Source organism: Vidua macroura, chromosome 7 (genome assembly GCF_024509145.1).
Source record: "Vidua macroura isolate BioBank_ID:100142 chromosome 7, ASM2450914v1, whole genome shotgun sequence".
In the NCBI taxonomy this organism is placed as follows: Eukaryota; Metazoa; Chordata; class Aves; order Passeriformes; family Viduidae; genus Vidua; species Vidua macroura.
In genome coordinates this window covers 7343187-7363942 of record NC_071577.1, presented here as the reverse complement: position 1 = coordinate 7363942, position 20756 = coordinate 7343187, and the positions used below count along the sequence as shown (strand labels likewise).

At 44.7% G+C, this 20756-nt stretch overlaps 1 protein-coding gene across 1 annotated transcript in view; it reads left to right on the top strand.

The window, feature by feature from the left end:
- MAP2 (microtubule associated protein 2) overlaps positions 1-20756 on the top strand; it is a 232804-nt gene that overhangs the window by 157899 nt on the left and 54149 nt on the right. Inside the window, exon 5 of the mRNA XM_053982442.1 lies at positions 532-817. Within this exon, the coding sequence (XP_053838417.1) occupies positions 556-817 (262 nt within the window). The 5' untranslated portion in view covers positions 532-555. The remainder of the gene's footprint in view (positions 1-531; positions 818-20756) is intronic.

Below are 20756 nucleotides of genomic sequence, written 5' to 3'. Positions count from 1 at the left end.
CAAACAGTATGGATGTTCAGGAACCCAGTGCACAGATTGGCTTCTGTCATGACAAGTAGCAGATTGCATGTGCTGGAGAGGCCACGTCACCTTGTGCTTCTGTGCCTGACAAGCACCCCCTCTGCTGCAGCAGCAGCTTCACTTGTAGCAGTTGTGGCATTCTTCCTTCTTTGCCCTGGGAATGGGTCGTGGCACTGTGATGACAAATTCACTTCTTGTTAATTGGGTTGATATTTTAACTGTAATTAATGCGTTAAAATCGGATTAATAAATAGGCAGCCATCAAGAGAATGGTGCTAATAATTGCAAGGCATGTGAGAGTCAGGGAGGACTTGACCCATAATTTTTACTGCTGGTGGTTTCTTTTGGATTTAAATCAGTTCACTCATGGCTAGGACAAACATGCAGAGATACTTCTTTCTTCTGCTGGACTTGAATTTACCAGCAACATTGCTGATGATGTGCTTGTGTTGACAGTCAGGGACACAGTCACCCATCTGGAGCTGATCTCTCCTGCTCATGTCATTACAGGCCACGCGGTGAAGGCAAGGAGCCATGGCCGAGGATAGGAAAGATGAAGCCAAGGCACCACACTGGACTTCAGGTCAGCTAACAGAGGCTTCTTCACACCCACATTCACCTGAAATTAAGGATCAGAGTGGCGCAAGCGCTGGACTGGTCAGAAGTGCCAATGGATTTCCGTACCGAGAGGATGAGGAGCTGAGGCTGGGCAGCCATGAGCAGCCAGGGACGTATGCTCAGACCAAAGAGAACGGGATCAACGGAGAGCTGTCATCAGGGAACAGGGAGACTGCAGGTAATGCACCTCGATGCCCTGCTGCAGAACACAGGGCTCTGCAGACCCCTGGCTATTTCTCCAAGAGGAGATGCTAGGTGGAGTCCAGCATGCTGTGGGGGAGCTGACACGAGGGTGTATGTGCTTTGGAAGGGCACTAGCTCTTCACTGCGAGGGCTGCATCTTCACCCAGACTTATACAGATGATACATACTCAGGACTCTGGGCAGGACTCTGAGAAGGCTTCAGGAAAGGCCTTCTTTGTAAATGAGACAGGGTCACCCATCAAGGGATGTGGCAACAGACTGGTACAGAGCAGCTGCCCAGGTCCTCTGGGCTACCAGGGAGTAGGAAACTGCCCAACTGTTGTGCATGGATGGCTTGTGCATTTGTGTGCAGGAAGGATGGATTCTCCTGTTATTGCTCACAACTAGCAAGACCTTCTTGAGATCATGTACTGTTTGCAAAATAATGCATTGCTCATTCTGGCTGGGAGTACCACAATTCAGTATCAGCATTTATTCATCCTTGCCCATCCTTGCAGTATTTCACTGGATGCTCACTGGGACTTAGTCTGTTTGTAAACTATGTAAGGTTTTTAGAATTCAGCTTGTTATTTGCAGGGAAAAAAAAAAAAGAAGAGTGTGACTGTGTCAAAATGAAATATGCAAAGCAAGTTTCCTGTTTTAGAAGTAAATGCTAATTATCTTTGTGCAGAGTTCCCACTCCAAACCCCAAAAGCACAGTGCAAGAAGAATTTCTCTTGTATAGACACAACTGCCCTTGATGCATCCATTCATGCATGCTGAACAGATCTTTCTAGCAATGTTTTTTGGCTGTTCACAGCATTTGGAGATGCTATCCATAAATTCTCAGAGGCTGGAGAATTTTAAGGCTCCTGGACCATACAGTCATTTCATAAGCAATTGTGCTCGAAATGGAGGTATCTGCTAAAAGTAATGTGTTTATATTTTAAGTCTCTTCGTGCAGATGGCTTTCAAATTCTGGCCAAGGTAAAAGAAATCATACGTGAGCATTCAGGTGAACACAGTGTTGATGTCTGGGGAGATGCTAAAGAGTGTTTTTGCTTTAACCCAGCTTTATTCTATGTTTAGCCAGCAAATAGAGACTGAGTGCATTTCTCATCTTTGCCACAGATTTGTCACCCCATGTTGGACAAGTCCCCCCATACATATGCAAAAGTGGGGATAACTTTAAAGGATCAAAAGGAATTTCCTCTCCTTAGAAAGAGAGGAGAGAAATGCTATTCTCAGGCTCTCTGAAACTCAGGTTCTAAATGCTGCTCAGAGAGAAATCCAAACATTTAATTGAGTTTGCAGCTAATGGGTGACAGGAGGAAGAAAACCACTGCTGGCCATCAGCAGGCATTATAGTAATGCCTTTTCATGTTGCTTTTTGAGTCAAGTGGTCAAAAGCAGAACAAGACAAAATGAGGAAGCATATTCTAGGGCATGCAGTAGTGATGGGGACACAAATTTGCTGGGGGAAGAAGATTCCTCTTCATCCAGGTGAAGTTTGCTTCAGTCACCACTTTGTGGCCTCATTTCCTCCTTCCCTGCAGTTTTCTCACTGTCTGCTCAAACTCTAAGATCTCTGGTGTGCAGACTTACTGTCAATATGTACAGCTTTTGTTTGGGAGTCTTAATATAGCTTATCTCATGACATCTTTGTCCTTGAGCACTGGAGAAGTCCCTAGAACTGCTTGCCTTCATGCCTGAATTCCTGGCTCTCTGGAAACCTGTACACTGCACACTGAGGCACTGGCTAATTTCAGGGCAATGTAAACCTTCGTAGGATACTTAAGATACATTTCTTTCAATATTTTTTTTCTCTTTTTGAAGGAGAAACCAGTTAGCAACTTACTGTAGTGATAGAAAGGGACCAGAGTGTGTTTTGCCACTTCAAACTAGTATTTACTAGTTGGATGTGCTAAATTCAGTGAGGGGAAGGACTTCCAGATTTTTCAAATTCAGATGATTCAAATTCAGAATTTATTCTTGAAATTAGGATTGTTATTCGCAACAAAATTTAGTCATCTTTCCTGTGTTTGCTTGAAAATTGTAACTTCAGCGGGGTATTGCATCAGGTAGGGTTTTTAAATGCCACTCTGATACACATAATTATCAATAATGTGAATCATTTAATCATTTGTAGTAGCTTACTGACTCCAAACATCTGAGGAGAAAGTGCACAGGAAGCCACGGTTGATGGAGATAATTAACCAAGCTGTGGGTTTGAGTAGATTTACAGGGATTTTATTTTCTCTGGTACAAGTCCAGCACTGTAACCTAGGAAAGTCTTTGTCTTCTCAGCCTTCATGTTGGAGTCTGTAAATCCCCAGCAACTGCCACAACCTTATGCACAGCAGAGCACTAGTTTAAACAGAGATTTCCCAGGCAGCTGTCCATCACCCAATCCCTGGTGCATTTTGAGGTGTTTCTCCTAAGGAAGGGCTGCTGCGTCTGACTGACCCAGGAGCTGGGATTTAGCCACAAAATGGCCCTCTCTTAGGGAGAGGTGTTCTGTAGCAGGGCAGTTGACCCTTCAAGGCACAGCAAAGCAGCAGGACACCCATTCACAGGGCTTGTGCTGTAAAATCAGAGGGCTGTGTGTTAAGGGAAAAGTTAGAATAAGGCCACCAGGACAAAGACACCTTATGCCCACAGTGATGCAGAGGCAAGGGATGGTAGTGGGGGAGGAAGTGACAGTTCTTCCTGAAACACATCCAGTCTATCACTACAAGTGACATTTTTAGATTTGCACAGTTAAAATTTGCCTTTGTCTATATATGTCTCTCTCAGTGTCTAAGAGTTACTGAGTCTGACCTCAATTTTTGGAATCCTCTGAATCTGGCTGTTCTATTGCCTTTGATTGATCTGTCTCAGCATCGTGCTGGTAATGGCTGCATGATGGAGGCACATCAATGCCCTCCTTTCAAAGGGACCGATAGGAACGTGGGAGAGTGCACAGAGCTGTGGGCAGGGCAGCCTCAGGGCCTGATCCAGCAGCCACCCAAGTCAAAGGCAGATATGTGCAAGAGAACAGCCCTGTTTTTTTTGGAATAGCCCACAGGAAGCTATTAGGGGTGTAATATAAGTGTGGGTGGTAAAGCACCTATTTCTTTTTGTATGCATTTTATGGATATAAATTTGTATATGTACTTGGGCCTTGTGAATACTGACCTAGAACGGAGGCTAGATGGAGTTAAAGAATAAAGTAGGGATTTATTAGGAGGCCTCAGTGGATCCACCTTGGGCAGCACAAGAGCCCAGCCAGGGCTACACCCAAGATGAACCAAAATGGTCACAAAATGGATGACCAGTCACAAGGTCTCACACTTTTATAAGTTCTGGTTCATTTGCATATTGGAGTTAATAGTCTAATTATAGCTTTAGGTTATGAAGTCCCATCCTTCTTGTTTTTCTCTCTTCAGTCCACATGGTGTCTGCTCTTGGGCCTGAGATTTGGATCATTTGTCCTTGGTCCCCAGCTGGAGAAGGAATTGTTTTGTCTAGCTACTCTGTGAAGAGAGCTCACCATCCCCTAATATGAAGCTCAGAATTACACACTAAAGCAGCACAGAATCTGAAAAATATAAAAGCTAAAACCTGAGGCGTCATTTCCCCCCTTTTAGAGGCTTGACAAGGCCTTTACCTTGTTGAGTCTCTATTCTAAGTATTTACTAATAATAGGTATTTAATAACAGATAAGTATCTAAGTATCTGTCTACCTCTGACAGGCCAGCTGAGCCCTGTGCTTCTGCCAGACACAAATGAAGACACCTTGCCTTTGGTGCGGTCTGCAGCATCCCACAGCCTGAGACCACAGAGTTTCCATGTGTTCTCCCTGCTTCATGCCTGTCCATGTCCCTTCTCACTTGCACACACAGAGCATCTTTGGTGAAAACCATAGAATTATTAAGAGTGGAGAATGAGACCTGTAGGTTTTGTCAAGCCGAACATTTCCATGTTGGGTGAAATGTGTGATGCAAAAGGACACGATAGTGTAATCTGTGACATTCACATTCTCTGGACAGAGAGACATAATTCTGTCTCTCAGGATTTGTTTCTCTTCTCTCACAGACAGAAGAAGAGAAAACAATCTTCATCTCTGCTCCTTTGCTTTCCCCATGTGGAATGTGGTATGGAGATTGTTCACCTGCAGTGATTGCTGGGGTGGATTCTGGTGAAGGTTGTTTGGGTTCAGTGACCAATGGGATCCAGCTGTGGCTTGGACTCTCAGCAGAGAGTCACGAGTTTGTTAGTTAGATAGGTAGGTAAGAATGTAGAATAGTATAGTATCTCTTTAAATAGTGTATTAATGTAATATAGTGTAGTTTTAATAAAGCAGGTCCTTCAGCCTTCTGATCTGGAGCCAGACATCATCATTTCTTCCCTGAGCCAGGGTCTGCCACGTTTTTACCATAGTAATCCTCAGAAACTCACTCTGAAGTGGGCTGACAAGGAAAGCTTTGGACTGGACCCAGTGGTAAAGCACAGGATATGCCTGACTTGCAATGAAACCACGGGAGTGACAGCTTTTTCTTTGCTCACTGGAAAGTTGTGGTCAGCTAACTGGGAGGAAGCTATGAGGAGGACTACAGATATGCTGCAGCATTCTCTGGGAACCAGCAGTTCGATATAATCCATTTTATTTGAATTCCAAGAGCATCAAGCTACAAAGGTTTGGCTTTTTGCACTTAAAATGCATCTGTTTTTTCAGTAATGCAGTAACTAACCAGTCAAATTTATATAATTAAGGATAATAATGGTGAACATTGTGAAGCATCTTCTACAATATGTCTTTATATACAGTGACTCAACTGATTAAGTGCTTTCTTCATTATATGCCAAATTCGGATTTGTAATTGGAGGGGGTTTGGATTACCCAAACTGTTATTTGATGAAATATTTTTTTGACAGATGAAAGGAAAGCATTTCCTGAAATCCTATTACCAGAGCCTCAGGACAGTGTCTGTGTCCTGGTGTCAGACAGTGTTAAGGACAGTAACATGTCATACCAGAGTGACAAAATGTAGTCCTTCATTAATTGGCAGGGAGCCCAAACCATGTGGGATGCAAAGGGACTGTGGTAAGCTGTAGCAAGTTCCCTGACATGGCACAGCAATCCCACTGCAGGCTGGGCACTTTTGCCTCTGGGGTCACGAGGAAGGTGGGTGAGAGGCAGCCCATGGCAGCTCCATGAGAGACCTGTGAAGAGGAATGAAGAGGTGGCAGTATTGGTCTGAGGGAGAAGTAAAGGGGCTAAGCAATGTGGGGAAACAGACTCAGCAGCAGGAGAGCTGGTGAGGTGGAGGCTATGAGGGATCAAAGCAGGGGTGGGAAGAGGCAGGGGAAAAAGGAAAATTGTAATATAAGCTAAGGACAATAGAAGAAGGTCCAGTTTTATCTGCTGATCCAGAGACAAACCAGCTTTTGTGTAATGGCATATACTACCCCAGAAAGCAGGGGATTCAGACAGCAGGAAACAACTGAAAACTGTGAAGGGAAAAACCACATTACAACTTGGAATATAATTTCTCTTAATTCAGCTTTGTTTCAGGCTTCGTAAAGCTGGACTAAATAGGTATCTGGAACAGACTTATTCCATCTACTCTTTTAAACAAGCATATTTATATAGAGTGGAGGGAATGCAAACCTGGAAGATTGCCCTGTCATAGCAAGTAGTGCTTGAGCAGAGTCCCTTTAGGTTAGTTATGCAAAAGAAAACCCCAAAAACATGTTGAAGGCAGGAATTGTGCTTGTTTCAGCTTCCTGCTGTGTGTCAAGGAAACAGTCTGTATCCCATTCTCTTCCATAACCTTGCCTTGTAGTAGCCAGTCTCCAGGTAAAGAGGATCTTGTTCACAGCCCACATCAGCACAGCACTGTTAGAAAATCACCATGGTGGTTAGAAAGTCACCATGGTGCTTCGCTGTGCAGGCTGAGGGCCCTCAGCCCCTCTGGACTAGTCCTGGAGCAGAATGGCAGCTCTGTGTTTGGGGTCACTAAATGCAACAGCCTTTACAGGCTGAAATGCCCTGAGAGTCATAGCCTGCTCCCATGGTGTGCTAGTGGTTTGTTCCCTCCTCTAGTGACATCTCATTTAATCTCCTTTTCCTTCCTCTCTCTCTTGCCATACAAGTGGTAATATTCTGATGGCACTGGCAGCAGACATACAAACAGGCCTTCTTTGTATGGAGGCATTTTTGTTCTTTTCAACAGGACTGCTTTTGTCAGAGATTTCCTTTTCATTTGGCTGTTTGCACTGGCTGTCCTGCTGCTGCCCAAGTCCTTGTGGAGCTGTAAGCCCCCCTGATAAGCTCCCTGAATGCCTGTTTCCCAAAGGAGCCTCCCAGCCTTGTTGTCAGATGTGCATTTTCAGCAAGCAGTGTGTCTTGAGCAATGCAGACAAAATGCTCAGAAGGATGTAAAATCAATGACATTCAGAGCTGATTGCGACTGCTGGGTTTGTCCCATTTCTGTTATTTATTTTACAGAGCTGGAAGAAGGTATCTTACTGTGTCATTGATGGATCCCATGGGAAAGAAGCTGTTAATTAGGCATTTTGATCTCCCTCCCCTTGTCCAGGAACTGTGACAGTAATTACTGTACACTATCATCTCTGCCAATTTAGATACAGGCAAACATACCATAGGCATCTGAAACTTTTCTTCTCTGTGTTAAGTGTAGTACAAGTGTCATTTTCTGGGACACGTTACTGGAATATTATAGACATATTCAAAGCATGTTGCTGAAGACTGTGTGGGTGGGGGCAACAGAACTCTTCTAGGGAACTTGCAGAAAATGCTGGGGGTTTTACTATTCTCTATTAACCTTGCTATAAAGGAATAAAGGCACAGAAATTCCATCTTTTCACATTCCCTACCCACAGCTATCTTCTCCCCGACTCTAAAATATTCAATAACTACCAGTCTCTGTGGGTTTTTCTGTGGCTGGCCCTATCAGTCAATCCAGTAAGACATTGTTTTTTGTCCAGTCATAACCTCTCTAAGGGGCTGGCTCTGCCCTCCCACTTCCTCTTAGGGCTTCAGAAATCAGTCAGTGATTGACACGTCTTGGTAGGAGCTGGAGGGTCTGGCACAGTTGTGGGCAGAATGCAAAAATTATTGTCTGAAAGGGAGCAGGGTGAGCTAACCTGGTGTGCAGGTGCCGTTGGTTCCCATGGCTGGGAGTCAGCCACGTAGAGAACATCAGCCATCAGGCTTTTCTATCCCTAAGCTCCTCTGGGAGTGTGTGGTTCAGACTTGTTTTTGAAAACTGTATCTCAAACCAGGTGCAGTAACACCATCAGAGCCAACTGCTGCATCGAGCTGCATCAGTGCATTTGGCCAAGGGAAGGCATCCACAAGCCATTTCCTTTGGGCTCCCTGTTGGTGTTTCAGTTCACTTTGGTGCTTCCTTGTTACAATACAAGCATTGCAAAAGCAGCTGTGCTTCCTTAAGCAGTGAGAGCAGAGTGCCTGTGAGCGTGTTGGCTTGGCAACCAGCACGCACTTGATGCTGTCAGTGCTCCCAGAAAACATAATCTATAACCTCGGAGATGTAACAAGGAACAACAAGGCTGGGATGTGGAAGAAGCATCTTTCATAACATGTTCCAGCCACACCTTAGTTTAGACTGTATGCCACGAGCTCTGTTTGTCAAAGTTGCCTTCTATGAACATCTGCAGCCTTTCTTGGGGGACTGCTGTGGCCAGGAGAGTTATTGCTGCTGAAAATGTCAGATACTCAAGGCATTCTGGGAGTTTCATTTTTGCCTTGTCTCTGCTTTTTGTTTGCCTCTGCCCTCCCTCCCCACCATCCATGTTTAAGTACCTGTTCTAATGAGGGTTGTAAATGCAGACTTCCCTGTCTCTATTGGTCAGATCTTGACCATCCAGCAGTGGCATTAACTGAGTGACTGGTAGGGCAGTTGTGCCCAGAAGACATTCTAATTTGTGGCCTGTTCTGCTGGAGTCTTCCTCAGTTTATAAAGTGTGTGGTAGGAGACAGCTTTTGCATTTATGAATTACATAAAGTAGACAGGACTTGTAAAAGCCAGGAGAAAAGGCATAAGGGTGGAGAGAGCTACCCCAGGTGAGCCAGGAGGTCTGTGCAGAGCCATGGACAAGTGGCCCAGCACTGTGCAGGACTGTGTGCCATCTCCTCACAGGCTTCTGCCCTCTGGGCTGGGCTCAGCTCTGCCCCTTGAGAGAGGTGGAGATGGGGTGCTTCAAAGGCTCATTACTGTTTTGTTTAAAGGGTTTGTCATGGTCTCCATCACCATGATGGCATCATAAAGGACATTCAGAAACACTGGGCAATATTTGGCACTGAGCAGCTCAGGCTGGTATTGCTGGGGACTGTGCCAGCATGTAATCTTTCATTCCAGTTTTGGTCTGAGGGCAGAAGGATTTGGAAGAAGGTTCATTACTAAACAACAGAGCCTTGTTTTGCAGGCACACAGCTACTCTTGTTTCGGGCAGAGCAGAAATGGCATCTTCTTCTCCAAAGTCACCTTGGAAGCGAAGCAGCAGGTTCTTAGGTGGTGGCAGGGATGTGCTGGTGAGCACTGCTGGCCCCATGTCCAGCTCCCTTGCCCTGTGTCATGAGGGCAGTCATTAACCTGCTCAGCCCCACACTTCACAAATCCTTCCCTCCCGTTTTTCCATTGTGGAAGCTCAGGTGTTAGGTTGATGCACTTTCCAGCCCAGGCTAAGGAAAGCCCAGGACAAGGCATCCCCAGGTCCTGCCAGCACACAGGGTGGACATCAGCCTTTCCTCACCCATTGGGCACGGGTTGAACTTTTGGTGGAGAGGAGGTAGGTACCATCACATCTCTCACAAAAATGAGAGTCGCACAAAGTCTCCTCCAGGCTTGCTGATGCCTTTTTTCCTCCGTTGCCATGCCAACATGGCCCTGCTCAAAGTGAGATCTCTTTCTAAGCTCCGCTGAGAGAAAGTATGTAGCCTAGGAGATTATTTAGCATTCAGGAGTGCACAGGCTCCCTGTGATGTCTGTGAGCCACAGTCAGGCTGGCTGACAAAGGAAAGGAGGATTTATTTTTTTTCCTCTTTTCCTCTAACATTTGCTTTTCAAGGTTAAGGGAAATAAGGAAGAGGCTGCAAGCACTTTTTGATTGGGACCCCACTCTCTAGTCCTCACTGAGGCACCACTTCCATGGAAATGAAAAGAAAATATTACTTTGGGGTCTATTTTCTGTACAAAGTACAAGTATGAGAGAGATATATATGCAAATCCCTTGATTTGACTAACCACGATTAGCTACTCTGTATTAGAATTGGAAAGCAAAGGCAATCTGGGTTTTAATTTCAGTGAGAAACTTAAAGGAAATAGTAGAAGAAAGCAGGGGAAAACCCTCATCTTTGACTTTCGTCTCTTCTCTTGCTGTATTCATATCCTGAATACAGACAGGAAAACTGAATGTGTACTAGTGTTTTCGTTAGGGTTTTTTGTTCTGTGGAATTGCTACTGGTAGATTAACTGCTCACTTGAAATTCAAGCCTTATAATGATAATACAGATTTGCTTGTCTTTGCCAGCTGAAGAGATGGAAATCAACACAAAACAGCTGGCATTAGCTGGCAGCTGAGCACTGATGATCCAGTGCCTGTCCCTACCAATGGCTGATCTGGAAATTCAAAGGCACTCAGAGTGAGATGTCTGTGTGTTGCTGTTTACGCTGTTATTTGTTCTTTGGGAGATTCTGAGCAAAACATTTACATTTTCTCTCCTGCTTCACAGACTGACTACAGAGCACAGTAAGTGGTGCTTGGAAAACCTCTTCTGAAGTGATGATTTAGAAATGCAGTTTTGGTCGTTTTGTGGGGTTTGTTAGTATTGAGGCATTGCTCATGAAATGCAGAAAGTGCAGGAAACTCAAGGTACTCCAGCTGTGTACATTAGGTCATGGGAGTGAGCCCTTCTCCTGTGTGTGGAAAATAACTGTCCAAAACTTTCGTTTTAGTTGCATGCAGCATATGGAAAATAACTGAGAGATATCATTAGCTTCAGGGCAGGAAAACCTTTTAACTGCTTCTCAGAGACATTTCACTCAGGACTGAGTAGATTGAATAGTTCATGGAAATCAGTTTCACTAGGAGGCACTGTGTATTTCGGGAGGAGAAAATAAACCCCAGGTAGTTTGCTTTTTGTTTCTGTTTCCTTCCTTGACACTAATTCATACATTATCAGTTTGGTAGAGCTTCCAGCAACCCCTATAACCTCTGACAGTTAGGATAAAACTGATTTTACAGTCTGGTTCTCTGCCCGTGCATCTGTCCAGACAGATACTCTGCTCCTCTTTATGAATGTGTCAGCTGCCAGTGCTGTGTAGATGTGGCAGTCTTGCTGATGTACTGAAACTGTTTTCATCCACAACCTTGTACCACATATGAGGAGAGGGAATAGGATTCAATGGTGACTGTTCCTTTTTTACCCCAAATTCAGAGTATGTGCTGCATCTGGGGTAACACAGCCTGCAAAGGTTGTCGGTGAGCTGAAACTAATCCCTAGCTGTTCCTGTGTATGAGTTGCTTTCTTTTTCCTTTCTCTGTCATCCTTTCTCTCTATTTAAGAATATGTTATACTTCTCAACGATTGCTCTGTCAGCTCTTCCTTCTTTTTCTCCTTTCTCACTTAGTTGTCATTTTTAAACTTGTTATCTGTATGTGCTTCCAGCTTTATCCCAGCCATCCAGTGTAGCTCCTCTGCAACCTGGAATTTCCAAAACTGCTCCTCATTTTCAGTACACTAAGGAGCTCAGCCTCTGGATGCAGCTCTCTTGGAGGCTGCAGTAACCCCAGCCCTGGTCTCACTTCTCCCCTCAGCAGCTGGACATCTCTAGCACTATGACTGCAGAAGCTTGCAGGTATTTAGGTGCCCAGAGAACACAGCTTTGGCAAAAGTGGAAGAGATAGTTCAGAAGGTCACTAAACCATAGAATTGTTTTAGTAGGAAGGGACCTTAAAGCTCATCTCATTCCAATCCCAGGTTGCTCCAAGCCCTGTCCAACCTGATCTTGGACACTTCCAGGAATGGGGCAGCCACAGCTTCTCTGGACATCCTGTGCCAGGGCACTGACAGGCATTGAAGGTGCACTGAGGGCTTTGATGTGCACCTCTCACATTTTCCTTCTTGAAGAGTAGGTGCACATTTCTCTTTCCTAATCACATTGCACACACAGAGGTGTGAGCTGGCAGTCCCCAAGAGCAGGCAGGCAGTGGATGGGAGCAGGATTCAGGGATCAGTCCTGGTCAGAGGCAAAGCTCCCTTTAGCTGGGACAGTGCCAGAAAAGAGGGGGAGAGATGGGGGAACTGCTGACCTTGGCTGAGAACTGCTCTGGAAATTAATCTGTACACGACACAGGCCACTGCCTATCTATGGGACACTTGTACACGCTCCTTTGGAAGGATGCAGCGCCATTCCTCTGTTGTCAGGAGGAACACACCTGCCTTGGTACAGGTGCAGGCTGGACTGGGAAGCAGGGCTTGGAAGAGATCAGCCATGCAGCTGCTGCTGCAGTGCAGAGCTGGGCTGGACCAACAGTGTGAGCACTAAGGTGAGCAAGGCATGGCATTGCTGCATTTTATGTGTTAAATATCCCCTGATGGGTTAAACCAGCATTCTGTTGGCATTGAGAGATTGATCTTCAGTCCTGACCAGGCATGACTAAATCCCACACAATATGTGCACAGGTTAATGTTAATTTTAAGCTTAAATCCAGCATAGTTTTTATAGCATACCGTGAGTTCTTTTTAAAAAAGATCAGAGAAAGCACTGTAAAAAGTGTTTAAAATCATCCCAGAAGGAGCTAAAAATGAACCTTAAGGGATGCATCACCTCCTTCTGTAGGTGGCTGATGCTTCATTGACTTTCGTAGAGGTTCTTAAAAGTCGGTTTGTTTAAAATGTTAGCTTGTACTAAGTCCAAAACTAATATTGATTTAAAAGTGAGTTACCCATTATGTGTATTTACTCACACTGAAAGGATTAAATATCTGGTTCTTTGTTTCGAAGCCAAAGTGGTTTCTTCTGTGTGAGTCCTAGGGAATGAATACTTTTGTGAAAAGATATATATATATATATATAGCTGCTTTGTATGTGCAGGTGTTGTTTTGAACTGATGCCAAGTCTCAGGAAAGGCAGTGGGACATCACTGCATTGCCCTGGCTGAGGGTTTGGTGTTGTCAGCTTCAGTATTGCTCTAAATTGTGTTGCCCATGCATCAGACAAAACAGAACTGATAGCTTTTCCCACTTCCGATTTGGCTGGGAAATGCTGGCAGTGAATACTTTGTTCCAGGCAGTAGACTTAAGACGGGCTCAGGGGATGCACAGGAAACAAGTATTGCAGTAATGAGGGCTCGTTTGTAAAGCTTTGCATTATTATACTGACATTGGTATGACTCCTTTTTAACAGACTTACATATTTCAGGGGGGACTGAGGAGGGGACTGGTCCCTTGGTGTTTTGTTCTACAGCTGCTTGATAGTGTGGAGGAGGCCTATGCCTAATAAATGTGCAGGGGGGCCAGAGGAGGGGGCTCACTGGAGCTTTCAGAATGGCTCCTGGTTCCTAGCATGAGTCACTTTAGATTTTGCACTTTGTGCCCTGGAGATTTGGACAACATGTCCAACTCTTCCACTGAAGAACGTGATAAGGGAAATTCAGTGAGAGCAGGGGAACTGAAACACACAGAGAACATGTGGAAAAGATCCAAGGACAGGCAGCCTGAGCTTCCCTGCTGCTTCCTTGAATGCTGTAGAGCAGCTGAGGGTGCCCAGGAAAGCCAGCCTCTGTTTGTACCAGAGCACAGCCAGGCCAGCACTGCTCAGCTGCAGCCAGGACTCCCGCTGTGCACCAGATTTACTCTGATATAAAGCTGATAGCACAAAAATCATAGAATCACTGAGGCTGGAAAAGGCCTCCAAGATCATCACGTTCAAAAGCGTTAGGGAGCTGGGTAGTGGTAGTTCAGATTTACAATCTAGAGTTTAAGGACAATATAGGAGTGGCTGTTGAATTCCCAGAACATAGAGCTGTAATGCATTTGCAGTGGAGCTCACCGGGGTGCGAAGCTGCTGTGCCAGGTACGCAGCTGTACCTGTTCCTGCCCTTCTCACACAGTGACTGCAATACATCTTTCCCCAGTGTTAATCTGAATGTTTGTACCTTGGGAATCCAATGCATTAAACTGTCAAAGCTCTTTCTTTCCCAAAACACAGACCTTTTCTGGCCTGTTCTTTTGGTTAGCTGGTGAATCCTGGTGATTAAATTAATCTGTTGCTGTCCTCATGGATGCTGCAGTAGCTTAAAGTCAGCAAGTTTATTAGGGAAATGATACTTGTCTGTTGTGTTGTGGCTGCATTTAATTTAAAAGCTGATGTTCATATTATTTGCCTTTGTAACTCCTGCCAATTATTGCTAATATTGCCAACATCCAGATCAAGGACCTACTTACAGCAAAATATTTACACTCACAAAAGCCATTTGAAAGCCAGTATTTAAATTCCATAAAGCTATGTTATGCCTTTTTTTTTCAATCTCAAGCACTAATCTGTTGGCACTTTTTGGGGTTTATGTAACTTATTCATAATACTTTGATTGCTGCTGTGCATTTTTCTTTTAATCTGCATGCAAAAAGGCAGTATTTAGAGCTGTCGTGATCCCAGAGATCAAGTCCAAGGTGTTTCTCTGGTTTTTCCACCCCAAATGCCACTGGGTGATGCCTGTGTCTTTTCTTCCTCCAACATTTCAGTAGTCTTGACTGACACAAGGCTTCCAGGAGAGCTGTGCATGGGTTCAGGACCTGTCCTTAGGGGACTGGCTAATGCCTCTAAACAAATCGAATAGCTATTTGGTTTATAGCCCGGCTGCACTCGGAATTGCAGTACCCGGGGGGGGGAAAATCCATAGGTCCTGTTTTGCTTTTCAAATCATCAAAGACAGCAAATAGCCATTTTGTATCTTTTCTTTCTGCAGGAATATGTGGGGTGTTTTGCCTCACAAGATGATGCAGGTTGCTTTGTGCTTTTGTTGTTGACTCGATTGCACTGTGCCAACAATTAGTGCTGGTTACCTTGGAAACTGCTCTGAATCCCACTGAGGATGTTGACAGGCACATCTTGACTGAAATTGCTTTGTTTTCACAATTCTGCAAGTATACATGTTGCTAATCCTTTTGTTGTGCCCTGCCTGTGTTCTTTCCCTGAAATGTAGCAAAATTAATGAAACGTATTATTTTATCCTTTCCATCTCATTGCAGCTTTCTTTAATCCCTTCTTCTGTCTCAGTGCTCCAGGAACATTAATTACCCTTTACTTTAACTGAGCTCACTGTTTTTTTCTTGGTAGGTGTTTGATGGGTGACCTTATGAATGTGTGTGAAGTTTTGACACAATTTGTAGTCTCCTTCTTTCTGTCCCTCCTTCCTGTCATCCCTTTTCTTTGGTTTTCTCCTGGAGCAGAAGGGGCTAGAATGCTTAGGAGATAAATGAAAGCAAATAAGAGCAGGGATTCTGCACACTACTCATCAGGTAGTTGGTTGTGTCTTCTACTGATCTGCAGTCCATTATTTGGAGAATTGGATTTGAAAGTGTTCACCTTACCTCTTCCTAGAACAGGAATCCTTCCCTCTGCTTTCTAAAAGAACAGTTTTATTCCCTCAAGGATTCTTTCAGGCTGGTGCATAATGCATCAGTTCAAAATATTCAGCCCAGAAATGAGAATGGCCATGCAGTTCAAACAGGTAAACTTTGTTTATGCCTTAAACAAGTTATGCTTTACAGAGACCAGGTAGCATCTTCTGTGACCACAGGAAACTCAAGGTCTTGCTGCCACCCTAGTGACATTGGGTGGAGCTATTGCCAGAAAGAGGAAGGGGTGATGCTGCTCTAGTCTGGGAAGACTGTCCTGATGAAATTGTGGAGACGTGATAGGCATTTTCATATTAGGAGGCACTGTCCCTGTTGCTGTGAAATGGGTTCTCAAGGTGGGAAGAAGCAATAGATAAGTGGGCTGAGTGATCTTGCTGAATGGAAGTCATGAAACACAGGGGACTGCAGGCAGGAAAGGAGAAGAGCTGAGGAGAAAAACTCTGACCTGACTGGAGCAGCTCTGGCCTGAGAAATCACTGACACTGTTACATGAGGTGACAAGCAAGCTGTTCTCAGGGCAGGCTGTACCAGCTCCCAGTTCACTGCCAGCAGGGTCCTTGCATCAGTGCCAGTCACATACCTGTGAGGCAGGGAGAGGCTGTGAGCCCTGCCCATCCTGTCAAAACCAGTCCTCAGAACAGTCATACAGCTTTGCACAGAGGGATAGGGGAGAGAAGATAAAAAGCACTGCTGCATGAGGGCTGTCAGAAACAAACAGCTGAACAGTTTCACCTAAGAAGTGGTGCTCGTAGCAAACTCAGCTTCTCCATGAGTTGAGTCTGAGGTTGTGGTAGGTTGGAAGAGAAAGAGGAAAAAGTGCTAGAGGCTGAAGGACAACCATTAAAAGGTCAAAGAACATAAAGAAGAGACATCACACATCACTGTGGAGATGTCTCACAGATCTGATTTTTTGCTCTTGCCTTTGTAGTTGCAGATATTTTTAAAAAACTATTTTTAAAAACTATTTTGTGGAAATGTTTATGTCAGGACCTCAGACACCTATTTTAAAAGACTCTTGCCACTGTCTGTATATCTGTCTCTGGGGCTGGTAAACATGTCTGTTATAAAAGTTAATGGAATGGAAAGCTGTCATGGGAAATAGAAGTACTGTAGGTAATGTGCCAGTGGAGACATCTGCAGTCCAATGACAAATGCAGCAGGATCAATAAGGAATGAAGGAGAGCTTTGAAATTACATCTTGGCCTTGTACAGGATCTGATCCCAGATACTGTATCATGCTGTAGCCAGTCTTTGGCATGTAACCTCATTTACCAGCCCCTGTCTGAGTCTCTGTCTGGGAAGGGAGCCTCAGCTATCAGGAGGGAGTGCAGGAATGATGAATTACAGGTTGGAATTACACCTGCTTCAGTGTAATTCTCAGTGCTAGAGTGGCTGGGTTGGGGACTGGGCAGCTTCTGTGCCCATGGGTGTACTTGTGAGGAGAGCAGCAGCCTTTGGAGGCAGCAGGCCTTCTAAACACAGCCAAGGGGGAAGGCTGTGGCTCCCCATCACAGCTGGTTCAGCATCCTCTGTGCATCTTAGTACTCTGGAAAGGGTTTGTGTCCCTGAGTCATCTCTGGGACACAGAGATTCTAGATCTCCTGATTTGGTATGCTGGGGTTTGTAGAAGAATTGGGCTGACTTCCAAAACCAGGAGCATAGAGTGCTTAATTTGTTTGAGTTTTAACTTTGGTTTAAATTAGTGTAGTGCCTCAGACAGGGCACTGTCCTCTCAGGAGGGCAGAGTCCTCTGTTCCTGCCACAGAAGAGCTGTGGCACTGGCAGTAGCGTGGCAGAGCTGACCTGGCAGCCCTCTTGGAGTGTGATCTGAAGTGACCTTTGAGGGAGCAGCAGAGCTGCCATCGTGGTATGTCAGCCCCTGGCCTCTCAGCTCAGCCTGCTCCCTGTCAGGGCTTTGGAGAGCTCATGCTGAGGGTGTTCACTGTGTTTTCTCTGTTATGGACATCCCATTCAAGGACTCTCTATACCATAGGGTACTGTATTCCCTAAACTCAAGCTGTGTAGCTCTGTCTGTGTCCTGTATCATGAACAGCAGACATCTTGGTAAAAGGAGCAACATTTTACTCTCTACAAAATGCAAAGAAAAGGCATGTTGCTGTTCTTTGTTCTGCTGGAGTCTAAGGTAAAGCCACGCTCCTTATTGCTTTTAAGAAATAAATCTATTTGTTATAACTTGTTGTATGTTAGTGCCATTTCTGTGGCATGAAGTAGAGTCAGAAGGAGTCTGCCTGTTTAAAGAGAGGGAAAATAAATGTCTTCAAGCAAAACCATGTCTAGTGAATACATAGCCCAGCATCCACAACATTCAAGCTGCCTAATTTCCCCCTTTTTTTGGTCTTGTTTTGGTTTTTTGTTTGTTTGTTCTTTATCATTAGGCTGCCTTGAACTTCAACTGAACCATAAGAAAACTATGAAAAGTCTCAATAGCAGCCGTGTGAGGATTTGACTTACCCACTGGATCTTCTATTTATAGTGTCCATTAGTACAGAGGAGTTTGTCCTTTTGCAGCAGTCATGTATGGCAAAAGCACTGTTCTGATGAACTGCCCATGCCCCCTGTGTCACCCAAAATATCCATCAGCAGAGTGTTCAGAAATAAGCCTTTCTTGATTAAAGACCACTGCCAAACAAAACAAACTGAACAAAACATACAACCCCAGAGGCCATTTTTATTTTTATTTACTTATTTTGCGTTGCCTGAAATAGAAATTTCTATATACCAGGAGACAACCTTTCACCCTCCTGCATAGCTCCCTGTGGAGCATTATCTTTGTCCCAAGCAAATTAAATCAGGAAGAGAGCTGAGAGGGTGAGAACTGCCTTCTGAGCTTGTAGAGCCCATTTGTACTAGAGAACCAGGCTGGATGGGAACAAGTATAAATTCTGTTACAAAGGAGGCAGTTTTTCATGATTTGTCTTAACCCTGCTGGGAGGAGGGTTGCAGTAGCTTGGCTGATGGAAAGCAGTTGACCAAGGGGATTTCCTTTGGATATGCTCCAGGGTACTAAACCTGATATAGGTTTGCATATTTTATATCAGAAATTAATTGGAGGGTTTCATTAAAATTTTCATGTGAACATAAGCTTCAAAAATGGATTCTTTTAATAGTCTTCCTCATTGAGTCTTGATTTGTTCATCTGAGCTAATAGTGTAGTCTCGATGATGTTACTTTTGTGGTGTGATCAGTAGCTTGGTGAAGTTTTGACAGGAGGGCCATGTGTCGCATCCTTCAGGTGTGAAGTGGTGGCAGGAGTTGGTGCGGGGTCTTCTGTAGCCGTAGCACTCAGTGAAGCTCTGTGCTGTCCTCCATGCTCACCAGAGCTGTCAGGGCTCTTCTCTTTCCTGCTCTGAAAGAGCAGAATCTGAGCAGGGATATACCAGCTATCAAAGGATGCTTTCTGGAAGAGCAGTGTGTCTCTCTCCAGCACATGGAAGGTGCTGCAGCATGCAGCCCCGTGTGTCTGGAGGCGGAGGAAGGGCCACGCCGCACGTTCGTTCTCCCAGGTTTTCCCAGCTTGTGCTTTGCAGGCTGCGTGTGCCTCACAACACAGGGAGCTGTCGGGACCTGTAAGGATTCCAGATTTGTGTCCAGTCCACTGGTCTGCAGCAGCAGCACCATGTGAGAGTCTGGGAGGGTCTGGGAAGTGTCTGCTTTGTGTTTCTCACGAGAGGAGGGAACCCAGAGGTGGCAAGAAGCACCCCCAGCATCCAGCAGGTGTGGAAGCAGCCCAAAATGAGGTGCAAAGCCCCAAAATGACATGCAGGCCCCTGAAAGGCAGCTGGGAAGATTGCTGGGCTTTAAATCAATATTCCTGTTCTTTGATCTATAGGACTGGCCACATGCATGACTTGATTGATGGGGTTATGGCGCTCCATTTGATCTACTTAACCACAAAGGGGAGTTTCATCTCATACTAGGGATGTGTTGTTGAATAGAAGAGCAGAACTGGAGCTGCTCTTCATAGTCTCCTCCTCCTACAGGCACCTTTATCATACTTAGCCTCATCTCAAAAAACAGTTGATTTGTTTCCTCCAATGTGGAAGGCTGCCAGAACTTCTCACCCCTGACAGTAGGAAAACAGCATCTTTAGATTTCTAATCTGTATTTATTCTCAAGTTTATATTCATGTATTTCAAATGTTTTTTCAAACTCATGTTTTTCAAATCAGCTTGTTTTTTTGGTGTTTTTTTTTTTTGTTTGTTTGTTTTTTGTTTGGTTTTTTTTTTTTTTTTTTTTTTTTTGGTTTTTTTTTGGTTTTTTTTTGGTTTTTTTTTTTTTCATTGCTTGGTAGTTGTTCTGGTGTATACATCCATCTAGTTTTGCTGTTGGGAGCAGCCAATGGAACTGTTGCAGTCACTGCCCTCCAGTGACTGCAGTCACTGGTGGCCAGCCAGGAGTGCAGTGAATTGTAAGGTATAAACACCAAGAATTAGGAATGTTCTTTGCCAGTGGGTGGGGATTTTTAATATCTCGTTAAAGAGTTTGTACAAAAGAAAGATTAACCTAGAACTTTGGTTTTAAACAAACATGGCTGTGGTAATTCACATCTGTGTTTTTTGGGAAAAGCAATTGGCTTTTCTAAAGGACAAATGAAGAGGAATAGCTTCACATTAAAAAAGAAGGGAATTTTGTAAGAGTGACTGTGAAAATAAATCATTATTAATCTAATGGACAGTCCCTTGTCAGAGTGGTTGCTGTGAAGTTACATGTAGGGCATTGATTTAAACATACTTGCCCTTCCCAGCCAGTTCTTGCCTGAAGGATGTGGTAATGGGTGAGCAGAGCTTTTATTCCTGCCCTCAGGATGGTGACTAATGGGGGCTCTGGCAGGAGCAGGGTGTATTGACATCTGCCATTACAAACCTCTGTCTCCACACAAGGGCTGGAGAAGCAGTAAAGTTTTGCTCTGTTCCCAGGTGTGCTCAGCTGTGCAGCTGGTGGGTTGTGACTGTGCAGCTTGTGGCCTTCCCTGGGGGTCAGCTCCATCTGTGTTGGAAACAGCTGTCAGACAGCACTTGGATATAGCTGGAGAGGGAAGGGGTTTATTTCCACTGAGTTTGGCTGAGACAGAAACATCTATTGATTAATGATGAAGGGAGACTAATCTCACATACAGATAAGAACCACAAACCCTTTGCTCTCTGAGAGCTGCTGGACCAGCCCTTAAGATCTTGATTTGTTACATCAAAGGTAGCTGAACTTCCAGAGGGGAGGAAACCTCTCTGTTTGCTTCCACATGCAGC